The sequence below is a fragment of the Pocillopora verrucosa genome, chromosome 11, assembly GCF_036669915.1.
Source record: "Pocillopora verrucosa isolate sample1 chromosome 11, ASM3666991v2, whole genome shotgun sequence".
Taxonomy (NCBI): Eukaryota; Metazoa; Cnidaria; class Anthozoa; order Scleractinia; family Pocilloporidae; genus Pocillopora; species Pocillopora verrucosa.
In genome coordinates this window covers 6852672-6872059 of record NC_089322.1, presented here as the reverse complement: position 1 = coordinate 6872059, position 19388 = coordinate 6852672, and the positions used below count along the sequence as shown (strand labels likewise).

Sequence of the window (19388 nt, the reverse complement as noted above, 5' to 3'; positions counted from 1 at the left end):
GGTTGTTAGGACCGACCAAACACTGAAAATTGAATACCCCCTTTGCAACCTTTGTTAATTAATTCAGTGAAAAAGTGAAGGAGATAAACAGGAGATTGTATTAGCAAGGAGATTCCACAACATTTAAATCGTTTTTATTAAATTTAATTTGTATTTTCATTTGTTGACTGTCTCCATAGCTTTTTTTCTTTCAGTTTAATTTTGTCATCGCGTTGGGCACCTACCATTTTTTATTACCAATAAAATAAACTTAGGTGTATCAGATTTTTCCTTTCTTGAAGTTTAGCAAATGTTACCCATTCATTCATTTAAACGTAACGCCTTTGATGTGACACTTCAATCAAATCTTATGTATAGTCGTATAGTCTTATCGTCCACATACATGGCTAATTCTGCATTGGACTGTTGTCGGTAGAGTGATTCTCATGAGAGAAGATGTCAGGATTTGACTTCCACTAGCATGGCTTACATGTGGGAAATAATAAAATATAGGCTATGGATTCAATGCTGTGAAAAATAAGTTTTGCGTTCTTTAAGATAACTTTTAAGAATTTCACAAAGCAGTCAGTTAGGAAAGGCAGCCAAATGAACTGTCCCATCGTCGTTCACAGCGCTTGCCTAACCTCCCATATTTTCTAAGAGCATATTATAGGAGTTTGAGCAGAATTTAAAGACAAAAAGACTGCTAAATTTGTAACCTTGCTTTTAATGCATTATACATTAGATTTTCTTTTTGTTTAAGTCCAGCAGATGTGACCCGAGCATGTATCTATGCGTACCACTTTCGCTGTAACTGACCTTCGTCTTATTTTCTTAATTTGGATAATCCTGAACAGCGAGGTTTTCAAAACAAGTGATTGACCCTTGAAGGTGGGTGTAGAGCTCAATATGGAACCCTACGCAATGCAATGAGGATAAGGGTGTTTACCAGAATGACTGCAATGCAAACGGCTGTATTTTAAATGCCGCGGTAAAAACCAATTGATTTCCATTTAATTTATTCCTGCACCAAATATAACTTCGGCTGTTCTTTGATTTCCATCTGTAGATATATTCTCCATCATTCTGACTGGTTTATATAATTTATAAGGGAATGGATCATTATGAAAATCTCGGCGAAAGCCTAAGATTTTCTTCTCATCAGATGAAGTGATCTGATTTTATATAAAGTTTAAAGGGGTCTTTTTAATTGTTATGGGTTTAGCTTTTGGATCTGACAGTGCAGAACTTTCAATGGAGTTGCAATAACTTGTAATTAAATGATTAGTGGAGTCTTCCCATCAATTCATTTGGCCAGAATGTTAGAGCGCAAAAACAAAGAACTTTCCATGCACAGTTGGGACACTCGTATTGTTTACATATCATGTTTATTGCCAATTCTGAGAACTTTGCTCTGCATTTTTTTGTGACCTCTTAAATGGCTATAAATTATAATAATTGAGAACCACATTCATTAGATACTGATATCTATTTTCCTTGTTTTAGTTCAGCACTCATCAATTCAGCTTTGATAAATCAATCAACCGTGATGTCTCTTTCTCTCAACACTCGTTGCTGACTTTAAATTGCTTCAATATAATTCAATGTTTTTTTCTTGATACAATGAACCCTAGGATTTCTTTCCTCCGCTTTCACTGTGGAAATTGCTCTCTACTTTCCGCTGCCTCAAAAACATAACAGCTATTACATGTCTTCAAGGCAAAGAAATCTAGAGAACAGCTGACGAACTGAAAATTTGCCAATCAAGACAGCTAAATTAAATTTCTTCGAGACTATTCCAATCTGGCTTGAAACATGGGTGGTTGTTAAAAAGAGGTGAATGACTACAGAAACCGCCAGAACTAATGATGAAAATACAACTGCTACTAAGGTTGTAAGCTCCCTTGCCGTTCACGATGTTTTGTTTTTACGCTCCCACACAGGCATTCTGAGTAAATAATAGAAAGTTTCAGGTGGTCACTTAGTTGAAAGTGATTGCCGTGGCATTGAACAATGTGTAAGGTCAAGTTTAAAAAAAAAGCCATAAAAAGATATTAATTAGTTTCACTAACGAGTCCCTTCTACTAAACATGGTGGCGATCAGTTTTTCTAGGAAGATCCTGGACTTTTGTCACAATCATAGAATCATTCCATGTCAAAATAAATGCAGCCAAATGAAAGCGCGTTCATAAAAAAAGACAAAAAAACAAACAAAAAAAAAACAGGGCGACTATTTTGAAGAAGATGGAGAATGCACATAACGAGAGCAACCAAACCACTGTTGAAGACTCTATTCCTTGCTCGGCGATAGGTCTGGATGGAAAGCAAATGGTATTTCTCTTTGCATTTAACGTGGCGATTTGCATCTCAGCCATTCTGGAAAACATTTTGATTCTCGCTGCATTTCGAAAGGCTTCTTCCCTGCATCCTCCTTCTAAGCTTTTATTTGAGTGCCTTGCTTTTACAGATCTTGGTGTTGGTTTATTACACCAACCCCTTCATATCGCCTCTTTTACGCTTCACAAAAACGCCAAGACTTGCTCTTATATCAAACTGGCGTCATGGATCGTGGCTGTCACTTTCTGTGGAGTGTCTCTTCTTACGTTGGCTGTGGTTAGTGTAGACAGACTTCTTGCACTTACACTTAAGCTACGATACAGGCAGGTGGTGACTCTAAGACGAACACAGTTTATTATAGCTACTCTTTGGGTCGGTAGCAGTGCTAGTGGATTGGTAGCCCTTTATAACGGGAGGATTTCTTTCATGATTTCCTTCCTGGGTACTATGACGTTTATCACCATCTCAACATTCTGCTATATTACGATATTTATAACGCTTTTTCATCACCAAGCTCAAATTCAAGGGCAAGTCCTCAATGCACAGCATAATAATGTAGGCAACCAACTGAATATCTCGCGCTACAGAAAGACAGTCTCGAGTGCTCTCTTTGTGCAACTGACATTGGTTGTATGCTATACTCCTTTTGGCGTGGAGAGAGGGTTCATTGCTACTAATAGACACGTGTCATCCTTTGCCGCGCAAATTGCATGGTCCTTAGTTGCGCTGAGCTCTGCTCTTAATCCAATAATCTACTTCTGGAAAATGAGGGAAGTAAGACATGCAGCGAGGAAATTAACTGAACAACTTTGTTGGCCTTAATAATTTAGAAAAACTCCTCAAAACTCCGTCACTTACATTCAGCTCACTTTAAATAAAAGGCCTGAAAAGGCACTAATATTATCTATAGCGTAAGAGCAAGAGATTAATGTCTTTGTAAGTGGTACTTGTGGTATGTTAATTCTGTCATAAAGAAGTGCACGAAAAAGCTCCCATGTTTTTACAAGGAAATTCAGAAAACCTTTGGGGATCCCGAGAAACCCATTGGTTACGCAACGTCTGCTGCTCAAGAACCAGGGAGCAAATTTCCTTCTGTCCCCATAGAAACATTACTTGCACCTATGAAGAAAGTTTTGTTTTTGTTCCTCTTTCTCTTCCTCTAGAGATATTATTAATCTCACAATACCGCCAAAACAATAAGGCCGTTATCTCTTTTCCCATGGCATCTTTCCTGTGGGCAAATTTAATGTCTATTGTCACGGAAAAACGATTTTTGTTAGAAGATGGGGCATTACGAGTTAAGCAGGTAAATGGGAGATAAAATTAATCTCTTAAAACGTGACGATGCGAATTTTTTTCTTTTTTTTTTCTTTTGAGGAATCCGTTTTGATATAAAGATTTGGATGGCTTGATGTGACCTGAGCAAAATAAAGGTTGTGATCACTCATTTCTCGCAGTACCATTTTCACTTTAAGTACATGTCAAAGAATATACCATTATATATATTATGACTATACTAGTCACTTCGCATTACGTGAGGTTTGTGAATTAGTAAAGAGTGTGTCTTTGAATACAAAAATAAATAAATAGACAAATAAATAACAATAACTTGATGACAATAATTCTAACATAGGTTAGTATGAAAGAAGTGAAGATAACATTTCACAAATTTGCCAGTTAGCAAAGCTAGAGAACAAATCAGTAGATAATTCATCTTAGTATATTTGCATATATTATTTATTTGTTTATTTATCATTTTACCATTATTATATATTAAACGGGGAACAAAGTTAATTTAATAATACACGAGAAATAGAAAATAGAAAAAGGAAAAGGCGAGGAAGTCTCAAAAAGCCATGAAGGCTTATGGGTGAGGCTCCCTCTTTAAATTGGAGTTTAAGTTAAACTAGTATGTCGAACGTAACTTAACAAATGCAAAGTACTAAGAAAACTTGATTACTTAGTATTGATAACCTTTTTACACTCTCAGGCATTGTGAAGTTACAATCAATTTGAACAATTCCGCGACCTCGAACCCAACAGCGAATTGAATTACACAGATCTCAGTTCATTTTTATGATGGTGTTACGTTAAGTGACTAAGATTGCGAGTTTTATCAAATAACATGAGCGTTACCCAACATACGAAACCGAGACCTGGGTAACATAACTTAAAATAAGAATTTACGCCCAACACACGGAATGATCACCTCGATCACATTTTTGCACCACGGAATACACTGGACGTTGTACTTCAATATTGTTTATAATAAGATATCAATATTGTTGAACCATTTGCGAACCAGCTCATTTGCCCCGAGTGTCAACTTTTCAACAAACAGATTGATTTTTGTACGACCTCTAAGAGCTGTTATTTTGTTCATTTGAGAGCAATGGGGTATTTCCACAATGCTATCAACCACTATCCAGGCCATCCCCACTCTATGAGAAGCGGGGATGGCACAATGGCAGGAGTTCTCTTCACCCACTGCAGTGTCGTCACATAGGGGGGTTGAGTTGTTGGTTCTTGTTCTTGCTACGAGGGTTTTCTTCGGGTACTCCTGTTTTCTTCCCTCCCCCCCCCCCAAAAAAAAAAAAACCAACATTCCAAATTCAACTCGAACTGGAAACAGTGGACCAGAAGAACCACTTCGTGGTATGTTCAGAGCTACATTACAATTATCATTCCCACCATTATCATTATCACCCAATGATCAAATTTTGTCAACGCAAAACAAACCAGCTCATTTTCCTCGAGTTTTGGCTATTTGGCGAGGTAGACTGATGTTTATTTATACCTCTCACCAATTTCCCCTTATTTTTTTTTTCTTTCTTTGTTCTAATATTTCTTTTCCCTCGAATAAGATATCGCTGTGATGAACTCTTTATTTGATGTTAGAATTATCTTTCCTTTTTCTTAGTTTGCATCTCCAGGCAATTCTTGACTACTGTTCAAGGCATTGTCCAATAAAGTCAAGTCCTCCACTAAGTAAGGGATTGTCACTTTGAGTAACTCATTCTCCTTCATGGCTTTGCAGATGGCTTGTTTGGCGTGAAGATTCCCTGACCAACAGCGGCGAGCGACCTACATTAAAGGTGAAATTCTAGAATGGAGGCACCAATCTGGACACGATTTTAAGTATTCGGGGGAAAGGAAGGAGAGACAAAGCTATTGAATACCATATATCAGTAAGCAAAATTTTACCAACGTTACCAATTCATTACTTTTTGAGGGTTAGAAAAAACAAGTCTTCTCTTACTCCGTTACTGACGTCCCATGATAACATCATACGAGCTCTTTTACTGGCCTCCTGTCATAGAACGGAAAAAAAGAGGAAAGAATTTGTTACTCAAAGCGCAAGTATAACCCAATAAACAGGCCTTTAGTGTTCCTTCAGCAATAGCACTTATTCAGATGTGCACGAGAAGTTATTTATCATAAACATCCACGAACATTTGGGTAATCAAACCCCTAAACAATCTTCAACTTAACTTACTTCTGATCCGTCTAAGACAAGACCGAAGCCTCCATTGATAACCTCACCCCTAAAAGAAAACAAAATATCAGTAGCTCGACATCTGAATAGCCACGACCATTTATACCATCTAAGAAGAACTGATTGCCGATGCGTTTCTCTCTTAGCGGGGAAAGGCAGAGATATTCGATCTCACCATCCCACTCCACCCTTGCTATGAAGACTTACCATCCCACTGCACCCCAGTTATGAAGACTTACCTTCCCACTGTAGCCCAGTTATTAAGACTTACCATCCCACTGCACCCCGGTTATGAAGACTTACCATCCCACTGCACCCCCGTTATGAAAACTTACTATCCCACTCCTCCCCCGTCATGAAAACTTACCATCCCACTCCTCCCCCGTTATGAAGAGCGACCCATGTAGCTCCACGGAACGAATCTCCGATTACATTTTGAACCGCCATGTCTGCAAGAAACAAAAATATAAGCAAACATTATTAAAACTGGAAATAGCAACATTTACATGACTATTTCAGTTGCACCATTTAGATTACGTGTTATCTTAACCCTTGAACACCTAAGAGTGACTCCACATCTTATTTCTCCTTACAGTGTCACTCTTAGATCAAACAACTAGAGAAGCTCTTGATTGTTAAACAAATTCTCTTGTCAGTGTCTTAGAAATGTAAAAAAAAAACAGTGTGGAGAATATGCATACGGATGTTACGGTGTAGTGTTAACAAAGTGACAACCGCATAAGATTCTTTTTACGAACAACATCAACAAACAGACACGCAAAAAACGAAAATACGAAAAAAAAAAATAAACAAAGAAAGAAAAAATAGACATAAGAACAGAAAATCCTGCGTTCTCCAAGTCAAAAGAACAGAGCTTTACTATTTAGCCACAAACCTGCACAGAAACTGGATCCATCGTAGACATTTGAAGTCTCTCGGTATGGACTTAAAAACAAACAAAACATTATGCATAAAAGTAGAAAGTCAGGGATGATTTAGGAAGCAACGAACATATTATGTGAACGCTTGTCCAAAGGCACGTTGGAAAAATTAATGTTTCTTTTTTTTCCCAATAAAATCGTTGCAAACCTAATAAAGAACACTTTTAGTCGTAATCTGACATCGCAGTATGTTTCTTCACAAGTATAATTTCTTCTTTACGAAATGAAGATCGGTTCTTACAATAATACCCCAGATGAGCCAAAATAAAAGACGGCACTTAGTTAAATAAGAATTCTCTACCAGTGATAAAGCTCTATCAGTTTACCTGTCCGTTCCACTGACATCATGGTGGTCCCGACTGATAACAACACAACCCTGGAAAGGTACCGTGGATTAATATAGTCATTAGCTAGGGAAGGAGGTATGCTTTAATAGACGTGGTAAAGAAATAGGGTCTTGTAAATGAGGTGCCTCATTATCCTCTACTATTAATTATAGGGTAGCTTAGCCTATTTCGGTTTTTCGCTGTTTGTTTTTTGTTGTTGTTGCTTGTTTGTTTGTTTGCCTATTATCATTATTATGTGTAGCCTCATATTAATCCTCTTAGGAGAGCGACTAAATGTAAAAATCACTCTTTGAACCATTTCATTCCCATGAGTGGCCAAGACAGAATTTCTCCTTTTCTCCTCACAACATCAATAAAATATGAGTAGACAGGTGATGAAGAAAAAGAAAAAAAAATCAATCAGTGGATTCTTAGTTGATCCGATACCAAATTCTCTGAAATAACATCATTCGAATTGTATGGTAGACAGTGCGGAGAATTTATCCTTAAGAGATCTTGGCAGTGAAAGGGTTAAACTGCTCATTACACAGTTTAAAAAATGCATGTCAAAACGCTAAACCACTGACCGACAATATCCCGTCACGTATTGCCATATTAAATGCCTCTGCAAGAGCAACGCGGCCTCGCTGATCGGAGTATAAAATCCGTGCTTGAGATCCAACAACCTGAAAGTCGAACACAATTTCCCTTGTTCAGTACTTTACCTTGTCCCTCCCCAAAAGCAGCACTCCCATATTCAAATCGAACTGGAAATGGTGTTCAAATAAGAACCACCACTTCGTGGATGTCTTTAGCTGAATCCGATTTATTCATTTTAGTACCGTTAGGGCAATTTTCAATTGAGTGTCGAAAGAATTCTGGGATTGCTTTGGTATTGCTTTACTTCGCTCTGTGATTGGTCCAGAAAACTCGCACCGCTTTCTCAACCAATCAGATGCAACTCTAAAACCAATCACGGCTTGGTCCGCGTTTTCCCGCGCTTTAGGTTGTTTGGTTGTTTTTACTTTGAGTTCTCAATGGCTCTTTAAGGTATTTTCTTTTCTTCACATTGGCCTTTGTGATAACACTAGCTTCGGTTTTACGACACTCAATCGAAAATCGCTCTTTTCATCATTGTTTAACGTCCCATGAGTAGTGGACGGAGTGGCGGAGTAAAAGGAGAGGAGGGGGGGAGGGGAGGGTCTGGTTAGTGTTAAACACCTTTAACTGTGTATTCCTTAAAATAGTGACGATGTGCCAAAATGAACAATTAAGTTATGGCTCGAGATTTCTATCTTGTGATAATCAAAGTGGGCAAGGGCCAGTTACCTAGCAAGGATACGAATCAAGGGTGAATAATGTGATTCTTTTAGTATGAAATTTGCGATTCTGTTTGAAACTTCACCACAAGACAACCTCGTGTTTTTATTTTATTTTTTCAAAATAGCACACTGTTAGTCAACTCACTTTACTCGTTATCTACGATGGCATAGATAGCGAGTAACACAGCCAATCAGAATGCAGCAGCGCAACCCAAGCAGATATATCTACATATATAATATTAAAGAATATAGCGTCTAACCAGATTATGTTGATGAGCCTCCTCGATCCACTTCAAATTATCCTCATATTGCGCCTGGACATTAGCGGGCACTAAAACCAAGGAAAACAATTAATACCCTAAAATCAAACCTGTTAAAAGTGAAGCCAACGAACAAACAAACAAATGAACTTGAACTTACATCCTTCCGCAATAATTTCTCGGAAGACTTTTTTGGCAATCTCGTCTGTTGTCGCTAAATCAGCTGCCAGGCCTGTCGTGCAGACCCACCTGTGGAATGAAATAAGATGAATTACATCAATAATGATAACGCTAATGATAATAAGCTCATTTGATCATATCCTCCTGTATGTTAATTTGTGCTATATAAATATTAAATGTTATTATTAAATATTATTAATAATGATAAATTGCAGCTAAATTGCAAGGGTCATTGCTCGTGATTTTTGATCATTGTCGATACATGTGTAACACCTTGTAATTAACTCACCTGAACGGCCCAAATCCCAAAGAAAATATATCCCTAAGGAAAAAAAGAAAAAAGGAAATCTTGTTTATGAACCAAAGAATAGCACAATAACGTACCTTAAGATGGACAGAAAGGAAGGAAAAAGATTAGTCATATATGGTACATGTACCAAAGATGAAAATGTGGAACTCTTAAAGATTGATGCATATCAATCACCAGTGCACCATTCGCGAAGAAATATGACAAGACTGCAGCTATCTATGAGAACTGACTTGAAAATTGCGTCTTACTTGGGTCTCTCTTGCATGCCACCAAACTGCTTGAATTACCAATAATATTACCATTTTGAAGGTTTTGAGAATAATCTTTCGTGTTAATAATTATTTATCATGAATCATCACCCCATAATATCTTGTACATAAGAGGGGTAACGGAAAACGCCCGGTGGAGCACTCTCTTTGTTGACATCAGCTCCTGTGCAGATAAGAAAAAAACAGAAAAGGGAAAAATCAAGATTGATGGAAAAGGAAAAATCTAAAAAAACATAGGGAAAACATAAATTAAGAGGGAAAGCAATTTTAATCAGTGGCTATGGTGTCCACACTCACCTGCACGACTTGCCTCTAAAAGAAACGCATTTCCATAGTCCCAAAAGAACATTCCACCATCAGTGAGTTTATTAATCGCTGCCACTTGTCGACGTAAGCTGAAATGGTACAATAAACAGTAACTATCCAAGTACTACTTCTAACCATTTTCAAACCAGCTACTATTGAACTTAGAGCTTAGCAGCCACCTTCGGGGCAACATTTATTCATCTTTTGTCGTTACTTTGGGCAAAATATAGAACCACACCGTCGTTATTGTATCAGTGACATAAAATTTGAGAAACGACGACGGCGACGCCGTGGACAACGTCAGTTAAAAAATGAGCTTAAGTTTTACTTAAGAATCTCGCGATACTCTAAAGTCATTTAATTTGTTTCTCACTGTCAAAACTATCTCGAAACTGAATATGGAACGCAGCGTTAAATTAGAGATAGAAATTAAAAAAAATTAGCCTTCGTCGACCATGTTTTCCAGAGAACGCAGAGTTTGGTCATTTCACGTTGTTGTTTTGCAGAGGGCGCATAGAAATTTACAAATATTTATAACGCACATGGATAGCCACTGCTCTTCTCATTAAACCTTTTGTTTAGTGACGTTCTCGGCGTGGTTTTCTTCAACTCCTTTTAAGCAAACCACGACGGCGACGGTAACGTGGCAAAACAAAAAACCTAATGGCTAAAACAATGACTCAGCACGTGCGTTTTAAAATTTTGTACATTTCTTAGCCGTCCTCTGCTAAACAACAATGTGAAATCATTAAAATATGCGTGGTCTGGAAACGGAAACCCCGTAGTTTCCATTTGGAAGTCAACCCTGCTTATAAACGTTATGCTGAAGTTGAGGTGTTTCGCCGTAAGAGACGTAAACACATGCAGCCATTCGTGAATTCTATTTAAAAATAGACATTCAATTTTTTTAAAACGATGTCTTTCTCGGCATTGTAGTTCCGACTGCCAAGTGTCTGTTTAGACTATTACCGCGCTCTATCAGTCTAGGAAAACTTCATGTACCAAACTAGTGATGCAAGTGTAAAATAGATCGCTAAAATAGACAAAGGTAGAATCGAAAAAGCAAGAACAGCAAAGCCAAAGCATAAGAAAACAAAACCCACCGTACAAACATAAAATAAGTGAAGTAAGTTTATTTTATAGCGACAAAATTTGGCAATAAACAAGTGAACAGCTGAACAGCTTGAAGCAGAAAGAAACTCATTTTCTCACCTCTCTTGGACGAGAGCTTTGAATCTTTCTGGTTCCCGTTTCATAATTCTTTTAGCTTCCTCAAAGGTTACCTAGATCAACCAACGATCAACCAACCAAAGAAGCTTCATGAATTTACGAAATGTGTCAACGAAAAACACATGGGTAGCAAAATCAGATTATAAAAGACAAGACGAGATCTGGAGAAAGAGATTTTCTTTCGAGCTGATACTAACCTGAACAGGGTAGTAACCTCCATTGAAGGGATTATGAAGTGATGTTTGATCCGAGCCCAGCTCCACAAGAAGATCGCCAGTCTTTTCATATTCTTGTTCAAGACGCTCCCTGTAAGCAAGCAACAAAGAAGTACTTAAGGATAGTTTTAATGGGCTTGAAAAACAATCCGGCGTCGCACTAGTTTTGGGCGAGCAGAACTTGCGCCATTTTCACAACCAATCAAACACGAAACTAAATCCATTCACGAATTTGTCACTCGCTTTTTAAGGCGCGTCAAATAGTTTGCTGAGTATATTTAAATCTGAGCTCTCATTTAACCCTTAAACTTCCAGATCCAATTAGTAATTCTCCTTACTGTCAGTCATAAAATTCTTATGATGTTAGTTAGAGAATTCAGTATTGGATTTACTTATTATCCCCAAATTGATATTTTTCTTTATTCTCACTATTCAATATTGTATTAATGTTGTAAGGAGAAATTCTGTCTTGGTCACCCATGGGAGTTACAGGGTTAATCAAGTTCTTTCAGAAAGCGCCCTTTATATCCTCATGAAAAGCTCGTAAAACATGGGAAAGGATTTATGGAGGGAAATCTCGACATAGATTTTCATTTCTGACTCACGACCGTATACTGAAAAGGTCTCTGACTACTAAAAATATCACTTCAAAAACGAGACGAACAAAGAAGTTTAGGAAAGACAAGAATATGTACCACAAGTCGACAACATTGCCATGATATCCCAAGCTGCAAGGCTTCTTCGACTCTCGCGCTTTCCTGAAAAAAAATTAGCGTAGTCATTTACGTTAAGAGAGAAAACAGTTTAAATACTCTTGGGTGGAGAGAGGTCCAGTGATAGTTTAGCGCACAACACAACCCCGGCCAGAGCTCTCGATTCTATCTACAATCGCAGACAACACCTGTTGAGTGAATTTGTCCAAAGACATATGATAGCTTCACTATTCGAAATCTTACTGTCCGACATGGAAAAAAAAATTCTCCGATCTCCCTGATCAATTTTGTCGTATCTTTTTTTACCGCCATAAGCCACCATGTGATTTCCCCTTAAAACAAAATCGAAAAAAGGAGCTCAGGAAGAATAAAATTTATAAACCCTTAGTTATCTAAAAGAGTTATTTGCTTTTTTAAGTGCCGTGCGTAGCACGTACCTGATCATCTCCACACATTGGTCAACATCGGATGAGTATTCCATGAGCCACCTGAATAAAAAAAAAAAACAACAAAGGGCATCCCCATCATATATCACTTAGCAAAACTCAAAGTTGCCTGGAACGAGGTACTTTAATAGCACATGTCACCGTTTGGGCACTTTGACACAGAATCTCTCGTGTGCAAGTCTTCCTGGAACGTTGAATATTGTTTGGTCCGCTAATGCGGTGACAAAAAGCTTGGACCAATAATACCATGAGGAAAATCTTACCCTTGTTCGTGTCTCTTCTGTAATGCAGCTTCATCGACCTGAAGATAGAGTTAAAAACAGCGATTCAGGGCGACCAATAAAGACTTATGGTCAGTCTCCCTGAAGTTCACGGATAACAAATTGGCGGCTGAACAGAACAGCGAACAGGAAGAAAATGTTCGGACGACCTGACAAAGAGACTGTTGGAGCGATGTAAAGAGTAGCCTGTGCCAAGCGTTCCGTTAGTAAAACGGCGCAACAGTGGCTACAGGGCGAAAAAAAGAAAAAAAGGGAAGCAGGTTTGTGTCTGTTCGCATACGGTTCTATACTAAGCTCTTGTTTAATATAAGTTTCATTCTAGACGCCACAAAAACGTCTGAGTCAAATCACCACCAGTGGTGATTTGACCTTCAGTTGTGGCGAGTTTGTTGTGGTGACGAGTTGACCGGAAACCAGACGAATGGGTGGATAAATGGATGGACGAAAGAAGGAGGAAATGAACTTTTACACAGGAAACGAATAATAAACAAAAACGAGATGTAAAAGTACAAGAAAAGAGCAAAGGCCAAGGAAATTCGTGCGAATTTGTAACGAGCGCGGACCAACAAAAAATCTGTCTGCCTCGTAAGGATTCGAGCCTTTGCGGTTTCTGATTCCGCTCGGAAAGGTAAAGGTAGAGCTCTTGGATAGATACACTGTATCTAGGTGGACTGAGGTACAGATGAATGGAGGGAATGAGGAATAGAATGCCGAGATGGACTTCTGGATTGGAGGACAGATGATCAGAAAAACAAGCGAGAATTGACCGATTTAGAAAAGCGCATTACAATTCTTGTGTTACGGTAATGCAAAGTACCTCTGCCACTACACCAATACAACCAGCAATCACAGCCGCTTTAGCCTGGGCTCCGCTCATTCCACCAAGACCGGCGGTGACAAAAACCTAATGTACGGAGTACAAGAAAAATAAACTAAAAATGAAATAAAATCATTAAACACCGATCTTCAAAGTCATGTAAAAATTGATGGAAGATAAATAAAGCAGTGTAAATGTACTACTCAGTGAATTAGGTACCTTTCCCTGAAGATCATTGACTCCTAGATGTCGCCTTCCAGCGTTCAACACAACGATCTGGAATCAAACAGTCATCATTATCATCAAAGTTTATGAATTGCTTTAGTACATGTCCATTCGATTACAAAATAGGTTGTTGCATAACAGTCATACAATAGCAAAAATTAAGTTCAATGAATGAACCACATTGTACCTCAAGGTCCCGTCAAACGCTCACAGCATTTCAACGAAACTTGTTGCAACATTCAACGGTTGGATTGCGTTGTGAGATGTGTAGGAGCTGACCAAAAGCGAACAACATCAAAAATATTGCAAAAAAAATTTGACCATTTTCAAACTTGATTCAACCCCATCCAAAATGTTGCAACATGTTTCCGTCCTTTGCAAAACAACAATGTGAAATCACCAAAATTTGCGTCGTCGGAGAGCGGAAACCCCGACGGCAAAAAGTTCAATTTCCTATTGGAAATCGAGTCGACGCTGTTTACATCCATTTTGCAGAAGGTAAGGTGTAGCGCCGAATTAGGAGACAGTAAACGCATCAGGCCATTTGTGAAATTCTAGCTTAAAATATCGATTCACTTTTATTAATCGCAGACTTCCGTTCCCAACCAGGCTGCTTAACCTTTTTACTTTTAAGATCTGATTGTTAATTCTCCTTTCTAGCTGCTACACATTTCCTTGCTAACTAGTTATGAGAATTTGGTGATAGATCAATATTGCAATTTCTACCTCACAAGTTTGAGTATTCTCGTTACCTGTTTGCTGGATAATGTATGGATATTAAAGGGAGAAATTACATGTTCATCACGTCCAGGAGTTAAAGGATTAAGGTCCGAATTTATTCAGGGAAAGAAGCGGTCCAAAAAACAAGGTTTAAATGGGGGCACAAACCGATAACGATGCTTTTTCAGAAAATAAAAATTTGTCTACTGTTTTGTCTCGGATTGCAATATGAGAAATGGACCATGGCAGAGGTACATGTATCTATGTTTGCTTGAGTGCCCCCGGTAGAGTTTTGCAAGTTACTTGAAGCTAGAATTCAATGATTTAAGCATTGCTTACTGTTGTTCCATGAACAATCCCCTGAGGTCCAATGTAACAGTAACTTCCAGCTGTCATCTGACCATACATTGTCACTCCCAGTGCAAAGAGTTTGTCATACATGTCTCTTGAAGAGTAGTTAGGGATAACCTGGATAAATTTAACAGGCAACAAAATAAATTATTACCCTTTAACTACCAAGATTTCATTAGTAATTCTCCTTAATGTCTGGCACTTAATTCATATGATGTTAGTTTGGAGAATTTGGAATTGGATCAACCAATAATCCCCTAATTGATTTTTTCTTTATTCTCATTACTTGTCTACTTGAAATTGTACTGATAGTGTGAGGAGAAATTCTGTCTTGGTCACTAGTAGGACTTAAAGGGTTAACAGATTAGAGCATGTTGACTGGCCTTGGCCAGAGTAAACTCAGTCGCAGCACCCTTTACTAAAAAATCATAATCATAATCACAATATAATCTGCTTTAATTACCATTCCATTAGTAATAACAGCTCTTGGAGCAGAAGGACTGCTGGGAAACAATCCCTGTGGGTGCCCTGAACACATGATGAGTGTCTGCTCTTCTGTCATCTCTGATAAGTAATGCATCACAATCCTGAACTAAACAAAAGGACACAAAGTTTCTACCACAAGTAGATGTAGATGCTTCAATCATTTATATCAAACAAATAAAATACGACTTTAGTTGAAAATCTCTGATTGAGTCTGCATTGCATACCTGAGCCCAATTTGAGAAGACCTGGCCATTGCCTCCATATGTTACAAGCTCATGAGGGAACTAAAAAGGAGAAAATGCCAGTAGAAAATAATAATTAAGATCTGATAGATCTGACTGTAGTGTGTGCATAACATTTGGGAGTTATGCCGCAGTGAAACTTGGGCCATGTAACACAGAGAGCATGTTTGCAGTTGTGTGATTGAGTGTGCAAGGTAACTTTCTGTTGCTTAAGTTTGTGCCTCAGTGAATGTTTAGAAATATAACAGTTAACCTAAGCTTATCCCAGTTTCTACTACACAAAGTGAATCTTAGATGAGATGCTAGTCCATTATGGGGCACACCCTTCCCCCTTAATCTAATTATTAATTCATCACTTTTTCATTAGCAGTTCACCAACCATTATCTAGCTATTTACATGTATAATTCCGTGTAGAGAGAGGCCCTGTGTGAAAGAGAAATATCTTTCCCATGAAGAGCTTATTAAAGTGGTTAGGGCTTGACCTCTGAATTATCAATGTGCAATCCAGTGCCACCATGACAAGACTGCCATTCTGAAACAGCAGCACCATTTTGAATGTAATATATGAGCTTACTTGGGCTACTCTGGGATCTAAATTGTTCATTATCATCAGCATAATAGCAGCAGCTTGTCTGGACCTTGCTGGATATTCATCAATAGGATAAGCCCTGAATAAACATAAAACATGATATAAATTCAAAAAAGAAAAGTTAATCACTGACAATAACTGTCAAAATTTGTATACCATTCTGTATTCAGGCACTTGTAATTATAAAATCTAGACAAAGTCTCCATATAACTTATTTTTATTTTGCATGAAAATTTCTAATGCAAGCGAAAGTTACATGAATGTATGGGAAATTTATTAGAAAAGCATTTGAAAAATATCATGATGTTCCCATCCATATACTGTTTAAGACGTCTACATATGAAAAGCATAGCCTTATAATTGCACTTAAGACCCTCAGTGGCAATTTGTGACTGAACCAATACCCTGAAATTGTTACACTTTTTCTAAGTTTTTTTACATACCAGTATACTTTTTAATTTTTTGTATTTTTCTTTAATGGTTAGCAACCAATTGGGATTATTGACTAATATTGTCAGGTAATCAGTAAAAAATTCACATTAAAATCCTAAAGTACTTGGTTAATGTTCGCAGATATGGACAAACTTCCATTGATTAAAACATAATATTGTATACTTACCTCATTTGAATGTCAGGTCTAAACCGATACATGTAAATGTGTCCATACTGTCTCAACTCTGCAGCAAACTCTGGGGCAAGAACACAGTGGCATGTATGTGGAAAATATCTCAAGGCATTCTGCAGTGCTAACTGTAAATGAAAAGACAAAATGTCAAACTTACCACTTATGCAATAAAAATCTGTATTCCTTCACAATCCTATGCATTCTAAAATCACCTGATTTAATGCTCTTTCATTTTTGTTTTGACTTGTTTTTTTTTTGCATATTTTCTGTTATCATTCAAACCTTTTCCTCTCTGACAAAATAATTTTTAGGTTTGTACAAAATATGGACAATCCTCTTTGATTCCCTCTCAACTCTTTCAATTTTCTGAGCTTGCCTGAGATGAACATATAACAAATATTGCAATCTCTGACACATCTGGTTTGTGCCTAGGATAAAGGGGTAAGTTTCTGAAGAAACTGTGGTGCTGCTTTGGTTGGAGAGTAACACAAGATAATTTGGTTTTATTAACTGATTTGATGTTTCCAGCGTTAGTCCTTTGTTAGAGCAAGAAGCAAAGGGCTAATGGTAAAAACATCAGCTTTAAAAACTCTTTTCAGTAGCCAATTTACATTATCAACTCAGTTGATAAAATTAATTTATCTTGTTAAACCTAATCTAGTTTCCATGCCATCAGGCAGTATCAAAACTCCTCCTGGATAAGAAGCCAGTCAATTGCAGGTTATAACCCCCTCTCAGCACTTAAACTGTCATTTATAGGTGAAGGGAATATCTGTGAGAGAGAAGTGTCTAGCCCCAAAGCATAAAAGAATGGTCTACCATGGTCAAACACTGTACAAATATCTGTGGAATTCTTGGAGTCCAGTGCCCTTACTGTTTGGCCACAGCATCTCCACTATTCACTTAACAATAGGATTTAGGCCTTTGTTTGATATTATGTCACAATGAAATCTATCTTATCAATATCATATTGTTGTCGTGAATTAGTAAATGACAATACACTGTTATAAAAATTTTTCATCTGAAATAACTGTTTACATCAAAATTCCATGATTTCAAGAGAGTACAATGTAAGGAGGATAACAACTTCTGGAAAAAAACTTGACAAAGAATTCTGACTATACAAACTAACATGCTTAAGGGTGTTGTCCTTAGGTGTCGGTCACTTTGGCAATCAATATTTAAAGCTCTTTTCACTGCTCAGTTTTTTAAGTAATTTTTTGGCATGCTGGAAGTCTATTAATGATGGTATCTGCATCAAAAAAAGACCCTTTAATTTTCTCTTACTTTTACAAAAAGAGTGAGTGTAACAATTTAATTTCAACATTCACATGTAATTTTAATTTCTTGTTTTTCTACTCTTAATGCATGTACTTTGTCAACTTTCCAACACCTGCTCTTATTTAACCCTTTACCTCCCAGATCAAATTTGTAATTCTCCTTACTGTCAATCATACAATTCTTATAATGTTAGTTCAGAGAATTTAGTCTTGGATCAACTAATTATCTCCAAATTGATATTTTTCTTTATTCTTACCACTTATCTGGTTGATATTGTACTGATATTGTAAGGAAAAATTCTGTCTTGGTTACTCATAGGAGTTAAAGGGTTAAAATGATTACAATAATCTATTTTTACAATGATTTATTGACATCAATATTTGTCATGAAATTAATAAAATGATAGCATTGATACTCGATTGTAACAACGTTATTTGCATGGTGAAGGCAACGATCGATTAAATTGGAATTAAATGGAAATCTTATATAGTAAAGATGGATAAAATTAGTGGTCTGCGCCTTCTAGACTTTGGGTACACAAGAGAGCGTGTGCAGAAGTAATCTATTCCAGAACAGATATGACATTTCCTCCAACATGATTAAAACGCATAATTACATGTACGCGTGACTTTTTAATGCTCATGTGATACTCCGTCAAAAAAATAAGCTTCGTCGATCAATAGTTAAAGCTTGAGCGTTACATAACAGAAATCCATGCAAATGCAAGCGGTTAGGAGAGAGAATGTTACCACAAAGATCTCCTCAAGATCTTCTTATCCTAAAAGATTTCAATCACAGAAAAAAAAAGGCATACCCTCCGTTCATCTGCAGTAAGATTTACAGTCCTAACAGGCGCATGGGGAACAGAATTGTCACGTTCTTTCGGCGGTGGGAGCGGATCAACTGGAAGACTACAGCACAAGTCCTTCAAAGACGCCATTGTTGCTAGAGATCATAACAAGCACTACAAGTTGCCAGCGAACTGTCTTTTTTAATACATGCGCAACCCTGTTTTTGGAGGTGTGTTTGGAGGCACGTCCGGAGGCGTGTATACAATATGATTGGCTAATATTTTTAGCTTTTGTTATGGTTACTTCATATGGCATCAATATTCTCGCCACATCCGTGTCTCGAGTTGCGTGGAAACGAAATTTTGGCGGAATTTGCGTGTTTTTAAGCCACCACAGTGTGTTAGAAACGCTTACTTAAGCGAAAGTTCATCTTTATCCGCCCAATCGATATTAATACTTTATGATAATTGCATCAGAAAACGGGAAAAACAAGAATTCAACTGTTGTGCCCTTGTGATGATATCATTTCTTTTGGCCCAAGACTCTGTTGACCTTTACCTTATCTTCGAAAACAACTCGCACGAAACGAATTTATCGTCGTGATAGCCTAATACTTCCTCTGTTTTGAACAGAGCAATCAAGAGCAAAA

General features: G+C 37.5%; 2 protein-coding genes across 2 annotated transcripts; one reads left to right on the top strand and one right to left on the bottom strand.

Moving 5' to 3' along the window:
• Positions 1-2223: 2223 nt before the first annotated feature.
• On the top strand, positions 2224-3138 carry LOC131783902 (melanocyte-stimulating hormone receptor-like). The gene has a single exon (XM_059100680.2). The coding sequence runs from the start codon at positions 2224-2226 to the stop codon at positions 3136-3138; it is 915 nt and encodes a 304-aa protein (XP_058956663.2).
• An 882-nt stretch (positions 3139-4020) lies between these two features.
• LOC131783679 (urocanate hydratase) lies at positions 4021-18897 on the bottom strand. Its single transcript, XM_059100443.2, has 25 exons — positions 18763-18897; positions 16662-16792; positions 16028-16121; positions 15435-15494; positions 15188-15316; positions 14713-14841; positions 13648-13704; positions 13429-13515; positions 12594-12631; positions 12322-12372; positions 11867-11929; positions 11154-11262; positions 10939-11009; positions 9718-9815; positions 9511-9583; positions 9131-9163; positions 8822-8910; positions 8662-8732; positions 7667-7765; positions 7080-7129; positions 6708-6757; positions 6180-6261; positions 5813-5861; positions 5576-5626; positions 4021-5400 (listed from the first exon to the last, which is right to left on the bottom strand). The coding sequence occupies exons 1-25, from the start codon at positions 18886-18888 to the stop codon at positions 5233-5235; spliced, it is 2058 nt and encodes a 685-aa protein (XP_058956426.2). The 5' UTR covers positions 18889-18897; the 3' UTR covers positions 4021-5232.
• Between the last annotated feature and the right edge of the window lie 491 nt (positions 18898-19388).